We start from the raw sequence: 24,713 nt of genomic DNA, 5'->3' as shown, positions 1-24,713 counted from the left end.
TTTCATAGAATAATTAAGTGAATGGATAAAATCCTTAAGGAATAAATAAAGCCAGTTAAGTTTTAAGGCAAAATGACTTGCATTTTATGAATGCTAACACTCAGGCAAGGATAAAAAAAAAACAATTAAATGAGGGTTTATGTTTAGGATCAATCTTGAACTCCTTTATCTTTCAGGCTTCCCATTTTATTTCAAAAGAAAAATTCAAAGTGTACAAATTTAAAAGCTGGGAGAAATTTAAAGGATCTTATTTTACATTTTCATTTTATAGATAAGTTGAGCCTCAGAAATTAATTTGCTTGGGAATCATCCAATTAATCATGCAATAAATTAATAAAAGAGCAGAATTCAAGACACCTGATTTCTACTTCAGGTATTTTGTATTATATCACCTGTAGTAGAGACCTATTCTTTTATAGCAATGATAACCAAGAATAATCAGAAAGATATCAGGTGGTGATGGCTTGAAGGCATGAGCTTTATCCAGTAAACACTGAATCAATGGGTGACCAACTTGTACACACTGGCTGTTTAATACACATTTGTTAGCTGTGGTATTTATTCATGAACTCAGTTATTTTTCAACAGTTTCCAGTAAACACTGAATCAATGGGTGACCAACTTGTACACACTGGCTGTTTAATACACATTTGTTAGCTGTGGTATTTATTCATGAACTCAGTTATTTTTCAACAAGTATTAGACTGGTGCAAAAGTAATTGCGGTTTTGTGCTGTTGAGCTTTGCCATTTGATACTAGAATACATTCTTAAATAAATGTAGTGACATTATACATCATTTTAATGTGCATTTCTCACTTTATTTGTTTTCTTTTTGGTAATGTCTTATTACTTACTGTTTATATTTTAGACTAGACAAATGATATTTGACAAAAAAAGCAAATTTGAGCGATTTTTCTTATTCTACTTTAAATGGGTAGTAAAACATCAGAGACAACTCATAACGTTAACAGCGTGTCTGGGCCAGGAACTGCTAATGAACACACAGTGCATTGGTGGTTCAAGAAGTTTTGTAAAGCAGAAGAGAGCCTTGAAGATGACGGGTGCAGTGGCCGGCCATCGGAAGTTGACAATGACCAATTAAGAGCAATCATCAAGCTCTTACAACTACATGAGAAGTTGCCAAAGGACTCAATGTTGATGTTTGAAACAAATTGGAAAGGAAAAAGGAAAAAGCTCGGTAAGTGGGTGCTTCATGAGCTGACTGGAAATGAAAAAAATTGTCACTTTGAAATGCCTGCAATGCAGGAGACCCTGGTTTGATTCCTGGGTGAGGAAGATCTCCTGAAGAAGGGTAGGCTACCCACTCCAGTATTCTTGGGCTTTCCTGGTGGCTCAGCTGGTAAAGAATCTGCTTGCAATGCGGGAGACCTGGGTTCGATCCATGGGTTGGGAAGATCCCCTGGAGAGGGGAACAGCTACCCACTCCAGTATTCTGGCCTGGAGAATTCCATGGACTTTGTAAGTCCATTGGGTTGCGGAGAGTCATTTATGACTGAGCAACTTTCACTTCACTTTTCTTATTTTACACAACAACAAGGAACCATTTCTTGATCAGATTGTGACATGCAGCAAAAAAAGGGTTTTAGACAACCGGTGATGACCAGCTTAGTGGTTGAACTGAGATGCTCCAAAAGTACCTCCCAAAGCCAAATCTGAACCAAAAAAGGCCATGGTCACTGTTTGGTGGTCTGCTGTTAGTCTGACCCACTACAGCTTTCTGAATCCTGGCGAAACCATTACATCTGAGAAGTATGCTCAGCAAATCTATCAGATGCACTGAATACTGCAATGTCTGCAGCCAGAACTGGTCAACAGAATGGGCCCAATTCTTCTCCAAGACAAGTGCTTGACTGCATGATGCACAAACAATGGTTCAAAACTTGAGCAAACTGGGCGAAAAAGTTCTGCCTTATCTGCCATTTTCACCTAAGCTCTCACCAACTGACTACCACTTCTTCAAGCATCTCAACAACTTTTTGCAGGGATAACGCTTCCACAACCAGCAGGAGGCACAAAATACTTTCCAAGAGTTCACCAAATCCTGAAGCATGGATTTTTATGCTACAGGAATAAACAAACTTACTTCTCATTGGCAATAATGTGTTGACTGTAATGGTTCCAATTTTGTATAATAATGATGTGTTTTGAGCCTAGTTATAATGATTTAAAATTCATGGTCTGAAACCACAAATATGTTTCTACCAACCTAATATTTGTGTTGCTCCAACATGTTTGGAACAACTGCAGTATGACAGGTATTGGTGATACAAAAATGAACAAGTCAGAGTCTCCGACTTTAAGAAGCATCCATTATCTTGAGAGAGTCATTTGTTAACCACATGAAGCTATTGGTACAAAAAGAGAAAGGAATTCAAGTCCCCAGCTACTCAGTAGCAAACTGTAAAATAAATGAGAAATGATGGGGACATGGTTTTTGTGCAGACTTTCTAGTCTACTCTTAAGTGGTGTGGGTATCCAATTAATTTCAAGCAACAAAAGTTGGCTAGAATCTCAAAGTAAGTAAATTATGTTGTACAATTAAACTATCATTACGGGAATGACATTTCAGTTCATTCCTTTTCCAAAGAGACGTGTGTCTTCTGTGGTGTAAGAAGACAATTTCCTAATTTCCTATCTCTTGGGCAAACATTATCATTATATTTTATAAAATATAAATATAAGGAGGCACAGAGTTCTTACACTAACTATATATCCTACAGTATCTTTTTTTGCATTTATAATTATTTCTATTTTATTTTAGTAGGGTTCTATAATTATTTTAGTAGGGTTAACACTTTTTATACTTAATGCAACTAGTTATCAAAACTGTTGATATTACTTATTAATACTTACAGTGGGCAAAATGCCCCAACTCCCTACAAAGATGACTGTGCCTCAACCCCTGGAATTGTGTACACATTTATTTTTTTAATTGTAGGATAATTGCTTTACAGAATTTTGTTGTTTTCTGTCAAACCTCAACATGAATCTGCCACAGGTATACATATGTCCTCTCCTTCTTGAATCCCCTACAAAGATGCCTGGGTCCCAATCCCTGGAATTGTGTATACATTTTATAACATGGCAAAAGGGATGTGACTAAGTTTAAAAAGATTAATACAGAGAGACTGTTCTTAATTATCTGGGTGGGCCCAATTTAATCACATGAGTTCTTAAAAGCAGACAGCTTTCTTCAGCTGGAGTCAGAAAAATGCAGCAGGAGAAATTAGAAGTGTGACAAGAACTTGACCTGTTGCTGCTGGTGGGGGGTGGGGGGTGGGAGTGGGGGTGATTTCCACATGGAAAGTATGAGAAGGAATGTGGGTCACCTCCAGGAGCAAACATTAGCCCCCACTGACAGACAGCAAGGAATCAAGGACCAACATCCTACAAGAGCAAACACTGAGTTTGACTGTCAGTGTGAATATGTCTGGAAGCAGATGCTTCCCCAGAGACTTAAGTTGGGAACACAACCCAGTCAACATCCTAATTTCAACTTTGTGAGATGTTAAGCAGAGGACTCAGGCTGAGCCTACTAAGACTTCGGACTTAAATAGCTATATAAAAAAGTGTGTTTTAAGCTGCTAAATTTGTGATAGCTTGTCTTGGGAGCAGTAGAAAACTAATAAAGATATAATCTTGAAAAAGGTAAAGCATAATTCAAAGAGTAAATTACAGTTGATCTATAATGTGGATCAAGATCTGAAAAATATCTTCAAGTATCAAAAGCATGTCAAGAAGAAATTTCAATTTTTTTTTTTCCTCTAAGAAAATCTAAAGGATGTAACCAAAACGACTTTGGTTTAATAAACTGAATATAAAAAAACTGCATATTTTATCTAGATTATTAGTAAAATGCCATGCTGTATGACACAATTATTCAAATATATAGTAGTATTTATATATACTACTATATATATTTATACATATAAAAAGGATGTAGGTAGAAGATGCAAACTTAGAAATTACACAGATTATTTCCTAATATGATATTTCCTAACATGATATAACAGCATTTCTCTCAGAAAAGAATTAGCTGAGATTTTCAAATGGAATCATAGATTTGAAGGGATGAATGGAATAAAACATCTTTTAAATTTTATTTATTTGAGGTAATCCATCAAGAGCCAATTATCTAGCTGTCCGAGTCCTACTTAATTTCATTTTCATGTTACCCTCAAACCTAAGCTAATACAATGTAAAAAACACATTTTATGAATATTTTTCAAAGCCTGCCATTTGATAATATCTGCATATTTACCAATTAAAATAATTTCAAGAGTGACCTAAGAGATTTTATTAGTTTCCAAGGGCTACTATAAAAAAAACAAAACAAAAACAAAAAACCACAAACTGTGCGGCTTAAAAACAACAGATATTCACTCTCTCACAGTTATGGAACTAGATGCCAAAAATCAAGGTGTCAGTAGCACAATGCTCCCATCAAAGGCTCTAAAGAAGAATCCCTCCTTGCCTCTTCCTAGCTGTGAGTGACTTCTGGCAATCCTAGGCATTGGTCGGCTTGCAGGTGCAGCTCTCCAATGTTTCCCTCTGCCTTCACATGGCCTTGCCCCCTGTGTATCATCTCTTTATTATACGGATGTCCATCACTGGATTTAACGTCCACTAGGTCCTAAATGCTAGGCACCAGACATAGTTAACTTCCTCTTAATGCATCTCATCTGCAAAGAACTACCTCCCAATAAGATCACATTCACAAATTCTATGGAGTAGGAACTGTCTCTCTTTCTGGGAGACACAATTCAACCCACTACAGGGACATTTTTAAATGCATGGCATTTGTTATAGCAAAGCAAAAAAAACACCCTTTGCTCAATGGATAACATCAATCAAACATCCATATGTAGCATCTATACAATTTCTTTCCAGACTTTTATATATAACTCACTTTACAGAAATTATATTTTGATTTGTTCTTAGAAACCTAATTATTCAAACTGAGAAACCTGCAGTCCCTGGATCCCTCCAATGCCTATTGGGATGGTCCTATCAGTCCCTCCTGGACATCCCTTCTTTTCATAAGTACACTTAATTCTCCCCTATCATTACCTGGGGATAAAAGTAAATTAAAAGATGGAGAAATGATAATTTGAGAGAAGTTATGTGGCTTAAGTTTTCTTAAAGTAGAAGACAGTAAGGGAAAGTTAAGTGGGAGAACGAGAAATAAGACTTGAGGGTGCTAAAGTATGACAGTGAAAATATTAAGAAACCTATGAGTCACATGGCTGTTATCTTTATTATTGATGCTGAATGTAATGATTTTTAAAATAAAACTGTTAAATAATGTGCTAAAAAAAAAAAAAAAGACTTGAGAAGGTTTAGATAATTACTAAGGCAATGTGAAAGCTGAAAAAAAGAGTAAGATTGATAGGCTGTCCTGAGAGACTGGCTGAGATTTGAGACCATAAAATTTGTAGACATCAATCTACATCATGAGAATTTTTTCATTTCCTCCTTCAGCAATTATCTGCTCAAACAGAGAAGGCCTTTTGGTCATTTCCTTATTAATACTTTTTAAAAAGGCAGTTTTATCTACTTTAATGGTTTTAACTATCATCTGTAAATGGATGGCTACATCAAGATACAGAGTCCTAAAATAGGAATTTGATCTCCCAGATGTGCCATAGAAAGCATCATTCAACATGTCACAAAAAGAACTCATTAACTTTCCAATCCTTATAATTCTCAGAAATAAAAGGGGAAATCCTCCCCAAAATATGAAAGAGACAATATTAGTAAAGATGGTGACCAAAACTTAACTCCTCTGTGAAAAGACTCAGAAAACTGGGGGAAAAATAACCAGTCAAATCAACTCATTTAGACTCTGGAAATTAATCAAGGGTTCCTATAACTCAGGGAGTGTTTTGATAAGAACAGCATGTTTTGTGGTGGTTTAACCTGCTAGTTCCATTTACTATTTCCCAGCAGCCTGGTAGCCACCAGAGGAAGCTGAACAGAGTGAGAGCCCTTTCAAAACTTCTTTCCCAAAGAATCATCATTGCTTCTTTGGAGGACTTAAAGTACTGTTGCAGTGAACATTCCTTGGAAGTGCTCCAACGCAAGAAGTCTTCCTCTAGGAATAGAGAAGAGCATGTGTTTGTCTAAAACAATTATAGACAAGTATTTTAACTTCATGGATACCTGAAACAATGACTAATACTTGGGCCAAATAATAAACAAAAAACTTAAAACAAAAAGCTCAGAGGTATGAGATATCCACAGGGGCTCTAAAAAGTTCTGACACACTGTTTGGAATGTAGAAGCCACATACATGCTTAGGGCTGTGAATATACTCAGGAGAAGGGTTGAGAAGAACCAAACTCTCACTTATGCCTACCTATCCTTTGAGGCTCTGCAAAAGAAGGAAGAGAACAAGCATTGTCTGGCTGAGAGCTGAGGGTGCCCCAACATGCACACAAAGCCTCCTAGAAAAGAGGGAGAGATTAATTGGTCTGAAAATTCCCCAAATTTGATGAAAAACATTAATATACACATGGAAGAACTGCAACTACCTTTAAGCAGGTTAAACGAAAAGAAATTCACACTGAGACAATTAATAATTGAACTGTTTGAAGTCAAAAAAAAAAAAAAGAATCTAGAAAGCAGCAAGAGAGAAGTGACTTATCACCTACAAGGGATCATCATTAAGAAAATCAGCTGATTTGTTTTTCATCAGAGATCATGGAGGTCTGAAAGCAATGGGATGATATATTCAAAGAAGTGAAAGAAAAAACCTATCAACCAAGAATTTTATATACTACAAAAATATCTTTCAGAACTAAGGAGAAACTAAGATGTTTCCAGATTGATAAAAAACTGAAGGAATCTGTCACACCTATAAGAAATGTTAAAGGGGGGGCCCTTCAGGCTGAAATGAAAAGATACTAAATGATAACTAGAATACACATGAAAAAAATTAAGAATGCCGGGTGAAGTAACTATACAAATACAAAAGACAGTATAAAATGCATTGTTTACTCATTTCCCCCTATCTAGTTTCAAACAAGACTGCATAATACTTATAAATCTGTGCTGAGGGGTACACCATACACAAAGATGTAATTAGTGAAAATAACAGCATAAGTGGAGGCAGAACTATGCAGGAGAAAGTTTTTGCATGCTACTGAAATAAAGTTGGTATTAATCCAAATTAGACTGTTAAAAGATGTGAACTGTAATACCCAAAGCAGGAACCACTAAGAAAATTACATATATATATAAAACAAACATATATACATACCTATACCTACATATATTAAAAGAAATTACAAAGTAATTAAAATAACACACGAGCAGTATTTGTTTAATACAAAATGTCAACAATGGAGAAACACCAGAACAAAAAAGAACACATGAAGACAAACAGAAAACAAATACTAAAATGGCAGAAGTGTTTATCAGTAATTGCATTAAATATGAATTAAACTCTCCAAAAGGCAGAAACTGACAGGATGGATTTTAAAAAATGACACACCTATATGCTATCTAAGAGAAGCTATCTTTAAATTCAAAGACATGAGGAGTCTAAAAGGATGGAAAACAGATACACTGTGCAAACAGAGAGTTGGAATAGCTATACTAATACTAGACTGGTATGATAAAAATTACTACTAGAGATAAGAAAGGGTACTTTATAATAATAAAAGTACCACTCCACCAAGAAGCTATAACACTTAGAAACATGTAAGTACCTACCAACAGAGCTCCAAACCACAAGAAGCAAAATCAATAGAAGCAAAGGGAGATAGACATTCCACACTATAGCCATCCTTTTCCTTAATTCTCCATTTCAACTGCAGTAGTCATCATTGATATCTTTCATCTCTTTTCTCACATCTAATCAGTCACCAACTCCTGTTAATTTTATTACACAGACATCTCTTAAACTGGTCCCACATACACCTTACAAATTCTGTTTTATTAGGATCTTACCAAAAGTTCCTACTGTCTTTGTTAATTGGTCTCAAAATTATGCCCTAGAAATCTGTCCTCCATACAAATATCAAATGGTTGAAAATGAAAAGGTGACCATCTGATTATTAGCTGAAAACTTCAAATGGTTCCTCATTTCCTATAGTTGCAGAAAAAAACAAAATCAAATATATGTAACATCCTATTGATCTCTGCCTACCTTTTTAAATCTATTGTCATAAACATCATGGTTCCCAAACACTGAACTGCTTGTACATCCTGACACCATATCTTCTTTCTTGTATAAATTAGCTTCTAGTTCAAGATAAAAATTCTGATTCTGCTCCACCGACCAATCATGTAATTCCTGTCAGGCAACTTCTCTCTCCAATTCTCAGTTTCTTAATTTTTAACTAGGAATAGCAGAAATACCTATTTTATGTTACTGTTCAAAGGATGAAATGAGAAAGTGGATTTTAAAAAGCATTCAGAAACCTAGCACACTGAAGGAGATCAGATATGTTAACTACTACTGTTATTGCCTGTCTGAATTTATTGCTTCCGTGGCTCATTCTATCTCATCACTATATAACTCAACTTGGCTCAGGGAGCTAAGTTTCAAGCCTTGATAAAGAAGTCAATCAACCTCTTAAGACTTCGTTTAGTCTTTATTTATAAAATGGTGGAATTGCACAAAATCGTTTTCAGGAGTCCCACTGGCTCTAGACACATTGCATGAGGCATATGTGTGAAGCTGAGCAACAAATTCTTTGCGACTGTTAAAATGAAAATTAACTAGAAAATCCCCCTCAATTTTTACACTGCAATTTCTCAAAGATAAGTATTGTCTCATGCTTTTGAAAATGTTTCAATTTGCAAACAGTAAAATTCATTCTTTTTTATACATAGTTTTTGAGTTTTGATAAACGCATTAAGTCACGTAGCTATCACTAAAATTCCAATATAGAAGAACTGCTTTCACTTAAAAAAATTTCTTCTTGATGTCTTTTCAGTCAAACTCTCCTCTATCACACATTAGGAAACACTGAGCTGTTCTCCATTTGTACAGTTTTGATTTTTCTATTCTATCATGTAAATGGAATCATTCAATTGGTAGCTTTTTGAAGCTGGATGCTTTCACTTAGCATAGTGTATTTAAATTTCATCCACGTGGTTTTGTGTATTGATAATTCATTCCTCTACTCTGTGGAGCAGTACTCCAACATATGGATATACCGCAACATTTCATCCATTTACCAGCTGAAGGACATTAGGGTTGTATACAGTTTGGGTGATTATAAATAAATCTGTCATATATATTCAAAGCTAGGGTGAATACATGGGAGTGGATATAGTTAAACGTATGTTTAACTTTTATAAGAAAATTCCAAAATGTTTTTCAAAAGTGCTGTGTCATTTTGCATTCCCACCAGAAATGAAGTTCCAGCTCTGCAATTTCGTCAGTACTTCTAACTGTCAGGATTTTGATGTTCTTATTTTTTTATTTTAGCCATTCTAATAGGTGACAGGTATCTTGTGGCAGTATTAATTTGCATTCCCCCAAATAAAAGATGATGGTGAACATCTTTTCATGTGCTTATCTGTCACATGTATATTCTCTTTAGTGAAGTGTCCAGATCCTTTGCCAATTCTTAACAAGTCTTCATCTAATAATTCTAACATATGGATCATCTTGACATGGTGGATACATAGTATGCTGAGTAATTTTGGATTGTATCCTGGTGATTTTTTTATATTATGTTATGGTGATTCTGGGTTCTATTACAAATCCTCTAGAGAACAGTTCTATTTTAGCAAAACAACCCCTTTAGGTTCATACTAAAAGTGACAGCTTGCCTTCTTTGATCAGTAATTTCAACATTAATTTATTTTTAAAGATTTTATTATGCTCTTTGAGTATGTCTAGCACATGTCAGAAATTAGGTGGTGGTTTATAATATATTTCAGTCTTTGAGGCCTCTGCTATAGTTCTTGGGGATTGTTCTGTGCATGTGCAGTTCAGAGTTGAGTCCAGAACTTACTTTATTCCATACAGAAAATAGGGGATATCACCTTTTACAGATCTCTACAAACTTATTCTCATACTCTCAAACCCCCAGGTGTCCTTTTTTCTGGTTTGTCTGGCCAGAAAGCCAGTATTCTGGGGGTGGGGGGGGTGGGGTTCCTTCATGGTCCACCACATACATCATGGTTGGCATTACCTTAAGAGTGAAATGACAAAGAAAGAAAAAATAAAGTAATTCCCCTAATATTCACTGAAAAACAAGGGCTCAATATTTCCTGATTTCTCTAAACAAAGATAAAGGTATTTTCTCAATATTTTAGTTGGTTATGCAGACACTACTACAGTGCAACCCACAAGCAGGCTGGCCTTGGAGTCAAGCGCCCCTATTCTCACTTCTCTTGCCAGATATACATGGTTTCTCCTACAGTGTTTGCTGTTTATACCTGCTATTCAGGGCCCACAGGGCCAAAGTTGGTAGAACAAAAGGAAAAAAAGCCCTGTGACACTCACTTCTATTATGCATTGTTATGTAGTTTAACTGGATCACATTTCTGCAAATTAGAATACAGATTATCAAGGAAGAGGATATATTCTAGAAAAGAGCCAATTTGTCTTTTGTAGAACTCTGTAGAAGTATGAAACTAAAATAATGAGAGGGAGACATGGAGTATAAAGCGGTAAGCTGAAGCCTATACATAGAATATTAGCCCTACTATTAAAAAATTGGGGCAAAATATTTGAGAATTTCTGTCTAAAGAAATGTGGTCCCACACTGAAAACTACACGTTGATAATTAGGTCCCTTTCAATATAACACACAGTGCCCCTACCCAATTTCCTAAAAAGAAGGCCACCAGTTAACAATGATTTCAGAATCTTTCACTTAAACATATTTGTCAGTCACCTTTATCATCATCATGATCATCACCATCACCATCTATTTAAACAAAACCCCGGGATCACAGGACAATGCATGTAAGCCTACTTCAGAAAAAGCGAAATACAGACAAAAAAAATATGACCCTGGAGGAAACAAGAGATTTCCAGTAAGCTCCTGTATTTATACAGCAAGAACAAGATGTAATAAAAAACAAAAATCACTCTTGGAAATTAAAAAACAATTCAACAAAAATACCTGAAGCTAAAGCTAAGGAATTTCATTGAAAATATAAGAAAAGGTAAAAAGGCAAGTAAGAAAAAAGGTGTAAAAAAAAAATCAATATAGGGAGTCCAACATACATCTAGTAAGAGTTCAAAATGAGCAAAAAATAAAAAAGGGTGAATGAGTGGATGTAGGGTGGTGGGGGAGGACCCAGAGTTGAAAATTCCATCCAGAACTATACCATAAAAGAAAACCTATGCTTACATACGTAATTATGACATTAACAGACTAAAGATTAAAAGAAAGCTCAGGATGAGGGCATATCAAAAGAATGGAGGAGACAATCTGAAACAACTCTCAATGGCGAAAAATAGAACAAAGTGAGGAAGATAAGGAAAACAGGAATACCTGGTTTTATCACGATTTGCTTTACTGTGCTTTGCAAATATATTTTTTTAATCTATTTTTTTACTTTACAATATTGTCTTGGTTTTGTCACACATTGACATGGATCCGTCATGGGTATACAGGTGTTCCCCTTCCAGAACCACCCTCCCACCTCCCTCCTCATCCCAACCCTCTGGGTCATCCGGGTGCACCAGCCCTGAGCACCCTGTATCATGCATTGAACCTAGACTGGTGATTCGTTTCACATATGATAATTTATATGCTTCAATGCCATTCTCCCATATCATCCCGCCCTCGGCCTCTCCCATAGAATCCAAATTACTGTTCTATACATCTGTGTCTCTTTTGCTGTCTCACATACAGGGTTATTTTTGCTGATTTACTAAATTCCATATATATGCGTTAGTATACTGTATTGGTGTTTTTCTTTCTGGCTTACTTCACTCTGCATAATAGGCTCCAGTTTCATCCACCTCATTAGAACTGATTCGAATGTATTCTTTTTAATGGCTGAGTAATATTCCATTGTGTATATGTACCACAGCTTCCTAATCCATTCGTCTGCTGATGGACATCTAGGTTGCTTCCAAGTCCTGGCTATTATAAACAGTGTTTTTTAAAAATTCAATGTTAGTTGTAACCTGTATCCAGCAAGTCTATCAGCAGCATTTTTTCAACAGAATCTGCTCACTTCATATCTTTGTGTAACATTTTGGTAACTGCAATGCTTCACATTTTTTAATTACTTTGTATTTGTTAGGCTGATATGTGATCACTGAACTTTGATGTCACAACTCACTGAAGGCTCAGATTACAGTTGACTTTTTCTTTTTTTCAGCAATAAAGCATGTTAAAATTAAGGGATGTACATTGTTTTTTTAGAATGCTGCTGTTGTTAGTTGCTAAGCTGTGTCTGACTCCTTTTGCAACTACACGGACTATAGCCCACCACGCTCCTCTGTTCATGATTTCCCAGGCAAGAATACTGAAGTGGGTTGCCATTTCCTTCTCCAAGATGCAACAATTCTGTATGCTTAAATACACTATGGTATTATGTAAATCTAACTTTCACATGCACTGCGAGACCAAAAAATTAGTGTCACTGTCTTTACTGAGATATTCACCGAGGTCATCTGGAACCAAACTGGGACTATCTCCGAGATGTGCTTGTAATGATGAAATTGGACGATAACTCAAAAAACAAATATTCATGAACAAACATCATCAGTTAAGTTCAGTTGCTCATTTGTGCCCGACTCTCTGCAACCCCATGAATGCAGCACACCAGGCCTCCCTACCCATCACCAACTTCTGGAGTTTACTCAAACTCATGTTCATTGAGTCGGTGATGCCATCCAACCATCTCATCCTCTGTTGACCCCTCCTTTTCCCACCTTCAATCTTTCCCAGTATCAGGGTCTTTTCCAATGAGTCAGTTCTTCACATCAGGTGGCCAAAGTACTAGAGATTCAGCTTCAACATCAGTCCTTCCAATGAACACCCAGGACTGATTTCCTTGAGGATGGACTGGTTGGATCTCCTTGTAGTCCAAGGGATTCTCAAGAGTCTTTTCCAACACCACAGTTCAAAAGCATCATCTTGAGCACTCAGCTTTCTTTATAGTCCAACATCCATATATGACTACTGGAAACAACCATAGCCTTGACTAGACTGACCTTTGTTGGCAAAGTAACGTCTCTGCTTTTTACTATGCTGTCTAGGTTGGTCATAACTTTTTTTTCAAGGAGTATATGTCTTTTAATTTTATGGCTGCAGTCACTATCTACAGCAATTGTGGAGCCCAAGAAAATAAGGTCTCTCGTTGTTTCCCCATCTATTTGCCATGAAGTGATGGGAACGGATGCCATGATAGTTCTTTTCTTAATGTTGAGCTTTAAGCCAACTTTTTCACTCTCCTCTTTCACTTTCATCAGTTCAGTTCAGTTGCTCAGTCGTGTCCAACTCGTGCAACCCCATGAACCGCAGCACGCCAGGACTCCCTGTCCATCACCAACTCCCGGAGTTTACCCAAACCCATGTCCATTGAGTTGGTGATGCCATCCAACCATCTCATCCTCTGTCATCCCCTTCTCCTCCCGCCCTCAATCTTTCCCAGCATCAGGGTCTTTTCCAATGAGTCAGCTCTTCGCATGAGGTGACCAAAGTATTGGAGTTTCAGCTTCAACATCAGTCCTTCCAATGAACACCCAGGACTGATCTCCTTTAGGAAGGACTGGTTGGATCTCCTTGCAGTCCAAGGGACTCTCAAGAGTCTTCTCCAACACCACAGTTCAGAAGAATCAATTCTGAGGTGCTCAGCTTTCTTCACCGTCCAACACTCACATCCATGCATGACCACTGGAAAAAGCACAGTCTTGACTAGACGGACCTTTGCTGACAAAGTAATGTCTCTGCTTTTTAATATGCTGTCTAAGTTAGTCATACCTTTCCTTCCAAGGAGTAAGAGTGTTTTAATTTCATGGCTGCAATCACCATCTGCAGTGATTCTGGAGCCCAAAAAAATAAAGTCAGCCATTGTTTCCCCATCTATTTGCCATGAAGTGATGAGACCGGATGCCATGATCTTTGTTTGCTAAATGTTGAGCTTTAAGCCAACTTTTTCACTGTCCTCTCTCACTTTCATCAAGAGGCTCTTTAGTTCTTCTTTGCATTCTGCCATAAGGATGGTGTCATCTGCATATCTGAGATTAATGATATTTCTCCCAGCAATCTTGATTCCAGCTTGTGCTTCCTAAAGCCCAGCATTTCTCATGATGTAATCTGCAGATAAGTTAAATAAACAGGGTGACAATATACAGCCTTGATGTACTCCTTTTCCTATTTGGAACCAGTCTGTTGTTCCACATTCAGTTCTAACTGTTGCTTCCAGACCTGCATACAGGTTTCTCGAGAGGCAGGTCAGGTGGCCTGGTATTACCATCTCTTTTAGAATCTTCCATAGTTTGTGGTGATCCACACAGTCAAAGGCTTTGGCATATAAGCAATAAAGCAGAAATAGATGTTTTTCTAGAACTCTCTTGCTTTTTTGATGATCCAGCGGATGCTGGCAATTTGATCTCTGGTTCCTCTGTCTTTTCTAAAACCAGCTTGAACATCTGGAATTTCACAGTTCATGTATTGTTGAAGCCTGGCTTGGAGAATTTTGAGTATTACTTTACTAGTGTGTGAGATGAGTGCAATTGTGCAGTAGTTTGAGCATTCTTTGGCATTGCATTTCTTTGGGATTGGAATGAAAACTGACCTTTTCCAGCCCTGTGGCCACTGCTGAGTTTTCCAAATTTGCTGACATATCGAGTGAAGCACTTTCACAGTATCATTTTTTAGGATTTGAAGTAGCTCAACTGGAATTCCATTACCTCCATTAGCTTTGTTTGCAGTGATGGTTCCTGGGGCCCATTTGACTTCACATTCCAGGATGTCTGGCTCTAGGTGAGTGATCACACCATCGTGATTATCTGGATCATGAAGATCTTTTCTGTATAGTTCTTCTGTGTATTCCTGCCACCTCTTCTTAGTATCTTCTGCTTCCGTTAGGTCCATACGATTTCTGTCCTTTATCGTGCCCATCTTTGCATGCAATTTTCCCTTGGTATCTCTAATTTTCTTGAAGAGATCTCTAGTCTTTCCCATTCTATTGTTTTCCTTTATTTCTTTGCACTGATCACTGAGGAAGGCTTTCTTATCTCTCCTTGCTATTCTTTGGAACTCTGCATTCAAATGGGTATAGCTTTCCTTTTCTCCTTTGCTTTTTGCTTGTCTTCTTTTCACAGCTATTTGTAAGGCCTTCTCTGGCAGCCATTTTGCTTGTTTGCATTTCTTTTTCTTGGGGATGGTCTTGATCCCTGTCTCCTGTACAAGGTCATGAACTTCCACCCGTACCATAGTGGTGAAAATTAATGATGAAATAAACAAATCACTGGGGAAGAAAGCATAAATCTTCATTACACAAGAGGCACAACTAAAAATTATATGAGCAGTGAGGGTAATAGAAAATAGTCTTTAGTGTATCACAGTAACATCACACAGAACATTACATTGTATCTTCAGGCAAGATACAATGAGCAATGCTAAAAGTGCAAATGGTATTTTCTTTAAAGGAAAAAACAAGACATTTGTGTAGCCTCTAACATATTTACTAACTACTATGGTTGAAGGCAATGGCACCCCACTCCAGTACTCTTGCCTGGAAAATCCCATGGATGGAGGAGCCTGGTAGGCTACAGTCCATGGGATCGCTAAGAGTCGGACATGACTGAGTGACTTCACTTTTACTTTTCCCTTTCATGCACTGGAGAAGGAAATGGCAACCCACTCCCATATTTTTGCCTGGAGAATCCCAGGGACGGCGGAGCCTGGTGGGATGCCGTCTATGGGGCCGCACAGAGTCGGACACAACTGAAGCGACTTAGCAGCAGCAGCATGGTTAAGTCCACAAATTCTTTGATGCTCTTCCCTCTAGGCTACTGAACTTAATAAATTTTCCCCTTGAGTATTGAATGGACTTAGTCACTTGCTTGTAATAAACAAAACATTGAAAGGAAAAAAGAAAAACTTTACAGTGGATATACCTAGGAAGTACTATCTTAACTAACTCATTAACATTAACATCACCAATAATAAGACATATTGACATCATGTATCCCCTGATATGATGCAATTAGACACAGTAAATTCAAAACCTCAGTCTAATCATGACAAAATATCAGGCAAACTGAAATTGAGGGATATTATACAAGACACCTCACTTTACTTAAAGTGTCAAGGTAAGAAAAAGATCAGAAAAAAAAAATGAAATTTCACAGACTGCAGGAGTAAAGGTCCATGACAAGTAAATGCAATGTGGTACTCTGGACTGAATCCTGGAAGAGAAAAAGTATATTTGTGGGGAAGTATGTAGTTTAATTAGTAGATGTTAATTTCTTAACATTGTATTATGGTAGACGTTAGCAATAAAGGAAGCTAGATGAAGGGTATTTGAGAACTCCCTCTACCATTTTTGCAACTCCTCTGTAAGTACAGAATTACTTCAAAATAAAAAGTTAAAATAATCTCTTAAAAGCTAGTGGGGAAAAATTAGGTCACCTACCAAAAAATAAGAGTAACAGTAACTTATTATTAGTAAATCAGATGCAAGAAGACAATAGAGCACTGTCATTAATGCTTCAAGAATATATAGTTTTCAACCTAGAATTCTGTGTTAGCCAAACTATCAATTAAGTTGAAAAGCAAAAGTAAAGGCATTTTCAAACAAATATACTTCCCTATGCTTTTTTGTAGGAAGCATTTCAGAATGTTTTCCAGAAACAAAGGGAATAAACTGAGAAAACTGAGGATGTAAGATCTTGAGAACACTGGATCCAAACCAACAGAGCAGGGAAGAAAGGTTTCAGGATTATAGCTGTGCAGCAGTCCTAGAGAGAAATCAATCAGTGTGTGATCAGAAAGCTGGAGACCTCCAGGAATAAGGAGAAACTGGATGGAGTTGATACTTCTCTTGAAAAGTTAAAATAACAACAGGAGGTGATAAAGTTAACCAATGCAAGGGGGAAGAAGGCAATGTGAATCTTTGGGGAAAAAAAAATACATAGGAAACAACATGTAACCCACATAATCACAGTCCATTCAGTTCAGTTGCTCAGTAGTGTCTGACTCTTTGTGACCCCATGAATCGCAGCACGCCAGGACTCCCTGTCCATCACCAACTCCCAGAGTTTACCCAAACCCATGTCCATCGAGTCAGTGATGCCATCCAACCATCTCATCCTCTGTCGTCCCCTTCTCCTCCTGCCCCCAATCCTTCCCAGCATCAGGGTCTTTTCCAATGAGTCAACTCTTCGCATCAGGTGGCCAAAGTATTGGAGTTTCAGCTTCAACATCAGTCCTTCCAATGAACACCCAGGACTGATCTCCTTTTGGATGGACTGGTTGGATCTCCTTGCAGTCCAGGGGACTCTCAAGAGTCTTCTCCAACACCACAGTTCAAAAGCATCAATTTTTTGGCACTCAGTTTTCTTCACAGTCCAACTCTCACATTCATACATGACTACTGGAAAAACCATAGCCTTGACTAGACGGACCTTTGTTGTCAAAGTAATGTCTCTGCTTTTTAATATGCTATCTAGGTTGGTCATAACTTTCCTTCCAAGTCCATTACATAACCATAATTATTTATTAATTTTCAACATTAAGAACTAAGCTATATAAAATAGGCAGTAGTTATTAAAGAAAATGTAAGCATTTTAACATCAAGAGAAAAGATAAGAGAGAGTAAAAGTTTAGGTGAGAGAAGTTAAAAAGGTGGAAGAGATGGAAACTGAAGGACAGACATGGCAACACGCTATTACAGATGGTGTGTCATGATACAACATTTGGCCTACATGCAATTAAAGAAAAGATTCAAAGTCATTGATGGTATGCTGCTGCTGCTGCTGCTAAGTCGCGTCAGTCGTGTCTGACTCTGTGCGACCCCATAGACGGCAGCTCACCAGGCTCCGCCGTCCCTGGGATTCTCCAGGCAAGAATACTGGAGTGGGTTGCCATTTCCTTCTCCAGTGCATGAAAGGGTAAAGTGAAAGTGAAGTCGCTCAGTCGTGTCCGACTCTTAGCGACCCCATGGACTGTAGCCTACTAGGCTCCTCGGTCCATGGGATTTTCCAGGCAAGAGTACTGGAGTGGGGTGCCATTGCCTTCTCCGCATTGATGGTATAAAGTGAGGTAAATTATTTTGGGAGTAGTGTTGATTTCTGACAGTTTGTAACTTAGGGTCCCTTTTTTAAAACAGAAGTATATTGATGTACAATATTATATAAGTTATACAGGAGTATAATATAGTGATTCACTATTGTTAAGGTTATACTTCATTTATAGTTATTACAAAATATTGGTGATACTTCTTGTGTTGTACAGTATATTCCTGTAGCTTACTTTATACCTAATAGTTTGTACCTCTTAATCTCCTACCCCTAAATTCTATCTACCCCCTTCCCTTCTCCCTATTTTTAACCACTAGTTTGTTCTCTATACCTGCGAGTCTGTTTCTTTTTTAAAAAAATATTCCCTAGTTTGTTGTATATTTTATATTCCACCTATAAGTGATATCATACAGTACTGGTCTTTATTTCATGCCACGTACTGATGGACAATTAGGTTGCTTCCATTTCTAGGTAACTGTAAATCATGCTGACGAACACAGGGTGCATGCATCTTTTCAAATTAGTGTTGTTTCTTTTTCCCAGAACATATATCCAGGAGTGGAATTGCTGAATCACATGGCAATTCTATTTCTAGTTTTTTGAAACCTCCATGTTATTTTCCAGAGTGGCTGTACCAATTTACACTGCCACCAAGAGTATACACATCCTTACCACCCTTTTTTAACTTGTGTTCTTTTTAATGATAGCCATTCTCACAGTGAGGTGGTTTTGATTTGCATTTCCTTGATGATCAGCAACATTGAGCAGTTTTTTATGTGCCTATTGGCCATCTGTGAGGTAAATTCTTAACTCTCACTGCACGAAGTCAGTAATGTTTAATATTGATATATCAATAAATAACAGTATAAGCATATTTTATAGATACATTGAGCCATCACAGGATTAATAAAAAATGCAGAAATAGTTAAAACACATGATTTACTCCAGGGAGCAGAAGGGGGGGGGCAGGGAAGACTTGGATTAACAATTGAAGCTCTTCTACATGATTTAATTTTTTAAAGTTTTTGTTTTTGTATTGATATAGCCAATTAACAATGTCCTGATAGTTTCAGGTGAACAGCAAAGGGACTCAGCCATACATACACACGTGTCCATTCTCCCCCAATGATCTGATTTTTTAAAATACCATATGTATGAATCATTTGGAAAAATTTTAAATTTATTTTACAGAAAGCAAAAAAAAAATAATCTCCATTATTTCTCAGCAGTGAAAAAAGATAACTCATTTATTCATTTACAGTAGGGTGATGACTGAGTTTCTACTTAGTGCACTGGTTGGGTATTAAATAAAACACAGTTCTTGCCATGAAAGACCAAGGCTTTTAGCTTAACATGTTAAATGCTTAATCAATACTAAATTATTTCAAAAGATATTGTTTCATATTTTTTCAACAACTTTAATAAACAGAGTGAAAATTACTGATATTATGTCCTTAAAAATAACAAGTATCTGATGCTAAGTCAAACATTTTTCAAAATAACATGTTTAAATAAAACATTTCATGAATGATGTATTCAAGATGTTTGAAATACTGAAAATAAGCTTTAAGTACATTAAATTCTGAGTTACTCAAGTTATTAGAAGATGATAATGATGGGGACCATTTAAAAAAAGAAATTATGCCTCTAAAGAAGTAGAAAAAAGAAAAAAAGAAAGAAATTATGCCTCCAAATCATTAAATCTTTTGAAGTCAATGTTTAAATAAATTCTTCAATAACTTTATCTTGTGTAACCTGTATGAGTATGGGTGTACAACAGAAAGGAACTTGAGAAAGTCATTTCTCAAAAATGATGAAATCACAATGTGAGAGGTTCCAAATTTTCTCAGCCTCCCTAATCTGTCCCATTGCTAAGCCAGGGTGAAAGTATTGCATCCCATAATCCTGGCAGAGTATTTTTCCATACAGATATCAATATTTCTATGGGTTTAATTTTTAATCACAATACATTTGCCAGTATGAAAGATGAGGTGGCATTAGAAACCCCAGTGCAATAACTACAGAAAGCTTTTAAAACTTTAATTAAAAGTCTTATTTTTAATATAATGCTAACTCAGTGATTGAGCCATTAAACTAAGACTCATCTGTATTACTAACTTGTGTGCATATCAAACTAAGCAATTTTTATTTATCACTTTGAAGAGATCTAGCAATCATTATTTCTTCTCTGAGATTATATTCTAATATATAAAATACAGCCAACTTCTAGCTTACAATGCTTTTGTTAGAATCAAATGAGATGATGTTTTTGAAACACCTGATAGTCAGTAGCTGATCAATAAATGTCAGTTGCAATTCCCCTTTTGTCCTTTATGTACCTTGATTCAAGTTAACTGTTAATGTCTAATTGAAAAAAACCTACCCAAATCATTGCTTTTTTTCAATAATTAAATAGACACCCCAAAATATAAACTATACATGTTCTAAATACAGCATATCACTGTTATATGCCCAGAAAAAGGGAAAATTACCCAACATGATAGCATGACTTAAAACAAGCTTCTATTAAAACAGTATAGTATTGCTATAGGAAGAGACAAATAGATAAAACAGAGGATCCAGAAATTGAGCCATTCTTAAAGGGGACATCAATATATGAGAGAAATTCCATTACAAATCAATGAAGAAAGAACTGAACTATTCAAAAAAATGGCTTTCCACATGAAATAAAAATAGAATTATATTTCCTTTTTAGGAAATCATCAAAAACACTCTAGGCTAATAAAAGATCAAACCTATGAAAAGAAAACCTTAAAGCCAATAAGAAGAAAATGTTTTTAAAAACTTTATGATCTTGGGATATAAGAAAATTTCATCAAAAAAAAGTAAAAGGGATATATCTACATATTGTCATATTTGACTAAATAAAAATGTAAAACTTCCATATGACAAAAGATGGCACCAAGATAACTAGCAGTATGTGAAAACTTTTTCCAAAATATAAATCAGTTAGAAAAAGGAAAACAATAAAAAAGAGCAGAAAACAAAATATAAACGACCAATAAACATATGAAAAGATGCTTCATCTCACTATCATCAGGAAGAATGCTAATTTAAAGTCAGAAACCATTTTAGACTAACAAAAACTTTCAGAGCCTGATGCTACTGAGTACTGGTGAACATACAGCACAGTGAAAACTCTTGATCAATCCCTAGAGAGTAACAGAGATGGTAATAGACACTTTGGAGACTCTAGTGTTTATCTAGCAAAATCAAACATACACATTCTCTAAGATCCAGTAATTCTACTTCTGGTACATATTCAGTATGTTCAAAGCAGTAAAGTCCGTGACAGCAAAAAAAAACTCGAAGTCATCTAAAGAGTGTAGGGACTGGATTACACAGTGTAGTAAAGTCGTGATAGAATTCTACACAGCAGTTAAAAGAAACAAGACGTATTCAAACACATATATATATTTGTGTTTGATATGAACTTGGATAGATTACAAAACGTAAGTGAAATTATGATACTGTAATATATCATTTACATAAAGTTTTACAGAACACACAAAACAGTATTTCATATATATATCCATGAACAAAATATGTGAGAGTATTAAAACTATACTAAAAACTTACACTTCAAATTCATAGCAGCTGTTGTCTTTGGGAGGTAGGAGGACAAATATGATGTTAACTTTATATGATTTGTTTTGTTAAAAAATAACATGTTAATAGCTGTCAATTTTGAAAAAGAGTTTAAGAAGGCATTTGTCATATGATTCTCGATAATTCACTCAATTATCTGGCTTATAAAAAACTAATTAAGATCACCAATAAGATATTAATTCATATCTCTTTTAATTTAAACTGACAAAAAGTAATATATGCCAGTTCGACACACTAAGAAAAAAAGATAAATGGAATAAATTCCAAGTCATGTAATTATGCTGATAAACCTTACAAAAAATAGAATAAAATATATCCCAGAAATAAGGTAAAAAATTTTGATCTTAAACATCTTTCAGTTAATCACTAAAATGAACGATCGGTCTTTAATTTTTGTATTTTCAATTTGATAGCTCACTATCACTGAAAGTTTCATCTAAGCAATGATGCAAGAAGTAACAAGACCTAAAATAAACCAACTAACCTGTATGGGTTCTTCTATGTCTCTGAAGCTCATCGCTCCTTGTAAATCTTTTGCCACAAAACATCCAGTTGCATATAAAAGGTCTTTCTCCAGTATGCCAGCGAAGATGTGCTCGTAGGTGAGATGTTTTGCCATAAACTTTTCCACATCCTTCAATATGACAGATATGTTGTTTCTTTTTTCCTGGTTCATTACTGCCTCTATCAAAAACAAAAAACAAACATTAATTACACTTCCAAATGCCATGCTTATATTAAGGAAAAATAAAAGGGAATCAAGGTAATTAAATGATGCTTTCTAAATGGGTTTTTAAAATCATGATGTCACAACTGTTGTTAAAAATCAGAAAAATTTCAATTAAAGAAAACAGGGCTGTGGAATAAACTCAAAAGTGCAATGAAAACACGTTAATTTTAGAGAATGCTATGTTCTGCCACGGAATTCCTGTTCATTTCCTAGTAGCTTCCTCCCCTGGGAAAAAGTCTTTAAGCTTTTCAAGACTGTGAACATTCTTCTCTAAAACAGCAAAATATGGTAATCCTCATTTAAAAGTGTAAGGTTCAGAGTTTCACTTCCAACAAAAACAGCGTGAAGAGCTCCGTGGACCTATTCCCCAGTGAAACTAGTGAAAATGATAACAAACAAAGCAAATACTATTTACAATCTCTGGAAATGGCCCTATGAGTATGCAACAAATAACGACACATTGATTCACAAAAACCAAATAGAATTTGGTAAGAAGAATGAGAGGCTGTTGTATCTGAACCAATACTCATGCTGTCTCTCCCTCCTCCTTCCACCTGCCTTGATAAAGAAACACTACAGACTGGTGCAATCAACAACACTGTTCCCTCTGCTCACACCTTCCAGTTGGTGGGTTATCACCTCAACACAGGCAGACCAGCAATATTTCTCTATCCACCTGCTGCTGAGGCTAACCTTCAGGTGAGGGTGGCTGACAGATGAGGAACAACCTTCTTCCACTCAATTTCAATTCCTGAGACACAGGCTGGACCTTGAATAAAGCGTGATGAAAACACTGAAGTCCGGATTACTCTAGACCCAGCTCATATGCAGTTCATAAATCAGAGGTTCCAAGTCTGGCAAGATATAAAATCTGAGGCTAGTATTGATCACCCTGTTCCCAAGTGCTCATCTCCTGGGGCATGGAATGCACAGGGAGAAATGTGCCACTGTCCCACTGTCCCAGTTCAACAGCCATGACACAGATTTTGGCCAGAAGGAGAGCACACCGTAAAACACCAGGCTGCAAATCTCTTCCCAAGAAACTGATTTCGTTTGCAAAGAAGTGTGGAAAGGTCTAAAGATGCCCTTAAAAACAGAATAGACAGGGAGGAAACTAATAGATCTGTTGGTGAAGTAAGCTAAAATGCAGACTGTTATGCTCCAGAGAAAACTGAGGAAAAGAGGTAGCTGGTAGGAGCCCTACAGGATCAAAATAAATCTCAGATACAGACCTAATGCTTGCCCTTTTAACCTCTGACTGGATCAGTCTGTGTAGCAATACATGCTTCAGGGCATTATTAAAAACAACAGAGCAATCAGTGGAGCTTAACAGCTGGGTGTGGTCAGGGAAGGAGACACCCCAAAAGATCCATACCAAAACCACTATCATTCCAGGGTAACTAAGGAACAAGAGGACTCATGTTTGGGGGGGTGGGGGGGTCGGATTCTTCACAAGAATAAATCAGCTAGTCACTAAACAAACAATCAAACAACAATAACAAGCAAGGGGTGGGAGGAGGACAGAGGGCAATACTAAAAGTCGCTACAATGTATTATTCCAACTCTAAGTTTCCAACAAAAATTAACAGAGGTCCAACAAAAGTCACAAAGAAGGAAAATATGACCTATACATGAGCAAAAAAGCAGGCAAGAGAAATTGCCTGTGAGAGACACCTAATTTAACAAGTCTTCAAAGTAGCCATTATGAATATGCTCAAAGTAGTAAAGGACATTATGATTAAAGCAGAAAAGCAAGGTATAATGACAATTTCACAGCAAACAGAGAATATCAATAAAGAGCTAGAAGTTATTTTTTAAAGAACCAATGAGCAATTCTTAAGATAAAAGGTACAACTGAAATGAAAAATTCATAAGAGGGACTCAAGAGAAGGAAGAAATAGTGAAACTGAAGGTAGTTCACAGGGATTATGTAATCCAAAAAGGAGACAAGAGACAGAACAAAGAATAAACAATATCAGAGAAATGAGGGACACCAACATATGAATGAGAATACCAGGAGGAGAGAAAAGGAGAGAAGAGGGAAAAGGGGAATAGGTGATGAAGCAGAAAAAATATTCAAAGAAATAACAGCTGAAAACTTACGAAAAACATTAATCTATACTTTCAGAAAACTCAACAAACTGCAGGCAG

The 24,713-nt window shown here is 36.5% G+C and overlaps 1 protein-coding gene across 3 annotated transcripts in view; it reads right to left on the bottom strand.

Annotated features, from left to right (window-relative positions):
- SP4 (Sp4 transcription factor) overlaps nt 1-24,713 on the bottom strand; it is an 81,379-nt gene that overhangs the window by 5,721 nt on the left and 50,945 nt on the right. For 2 of the 3 annotated variants that reach the window (XM_081536390.1, XM_081536391.1), the window contains one exon: nt 22,317-22,510. In XM_081536390.1, coding sequence (XP_081392516.1) covers nt 22,317-22,510 — 194 coding nt within the window. Of the gene's footprint in view, nt 1-22,316; nt 22,517-24,713 lie in introns of all 3 variants that reach the window. The other variant, XM_081536389.1, reaches the window with a different exon arrangement.

The sequence above is a fragment of the Giraffa tippelskirchi genome, chromosome 10 (assembly GCF_054371585.1).
Source record: "Giraffa tippelskirchi isolate mGirTip1 chromosome 10, T2T-mGirTip1v1.2.pri, whole genome shotgun sequence".
Taxonomy (NCBI): Eukaryota; Metazoa; Chordata; class Mammalia; order Artiodactyla; family Giraffidae; genus Giraffa; species Giraffa tippelskirchi.
Note: the sequence above shows the minus strand (reverse complement) of the source record. Positions and strands in the feature narration are given on the sequence as shown.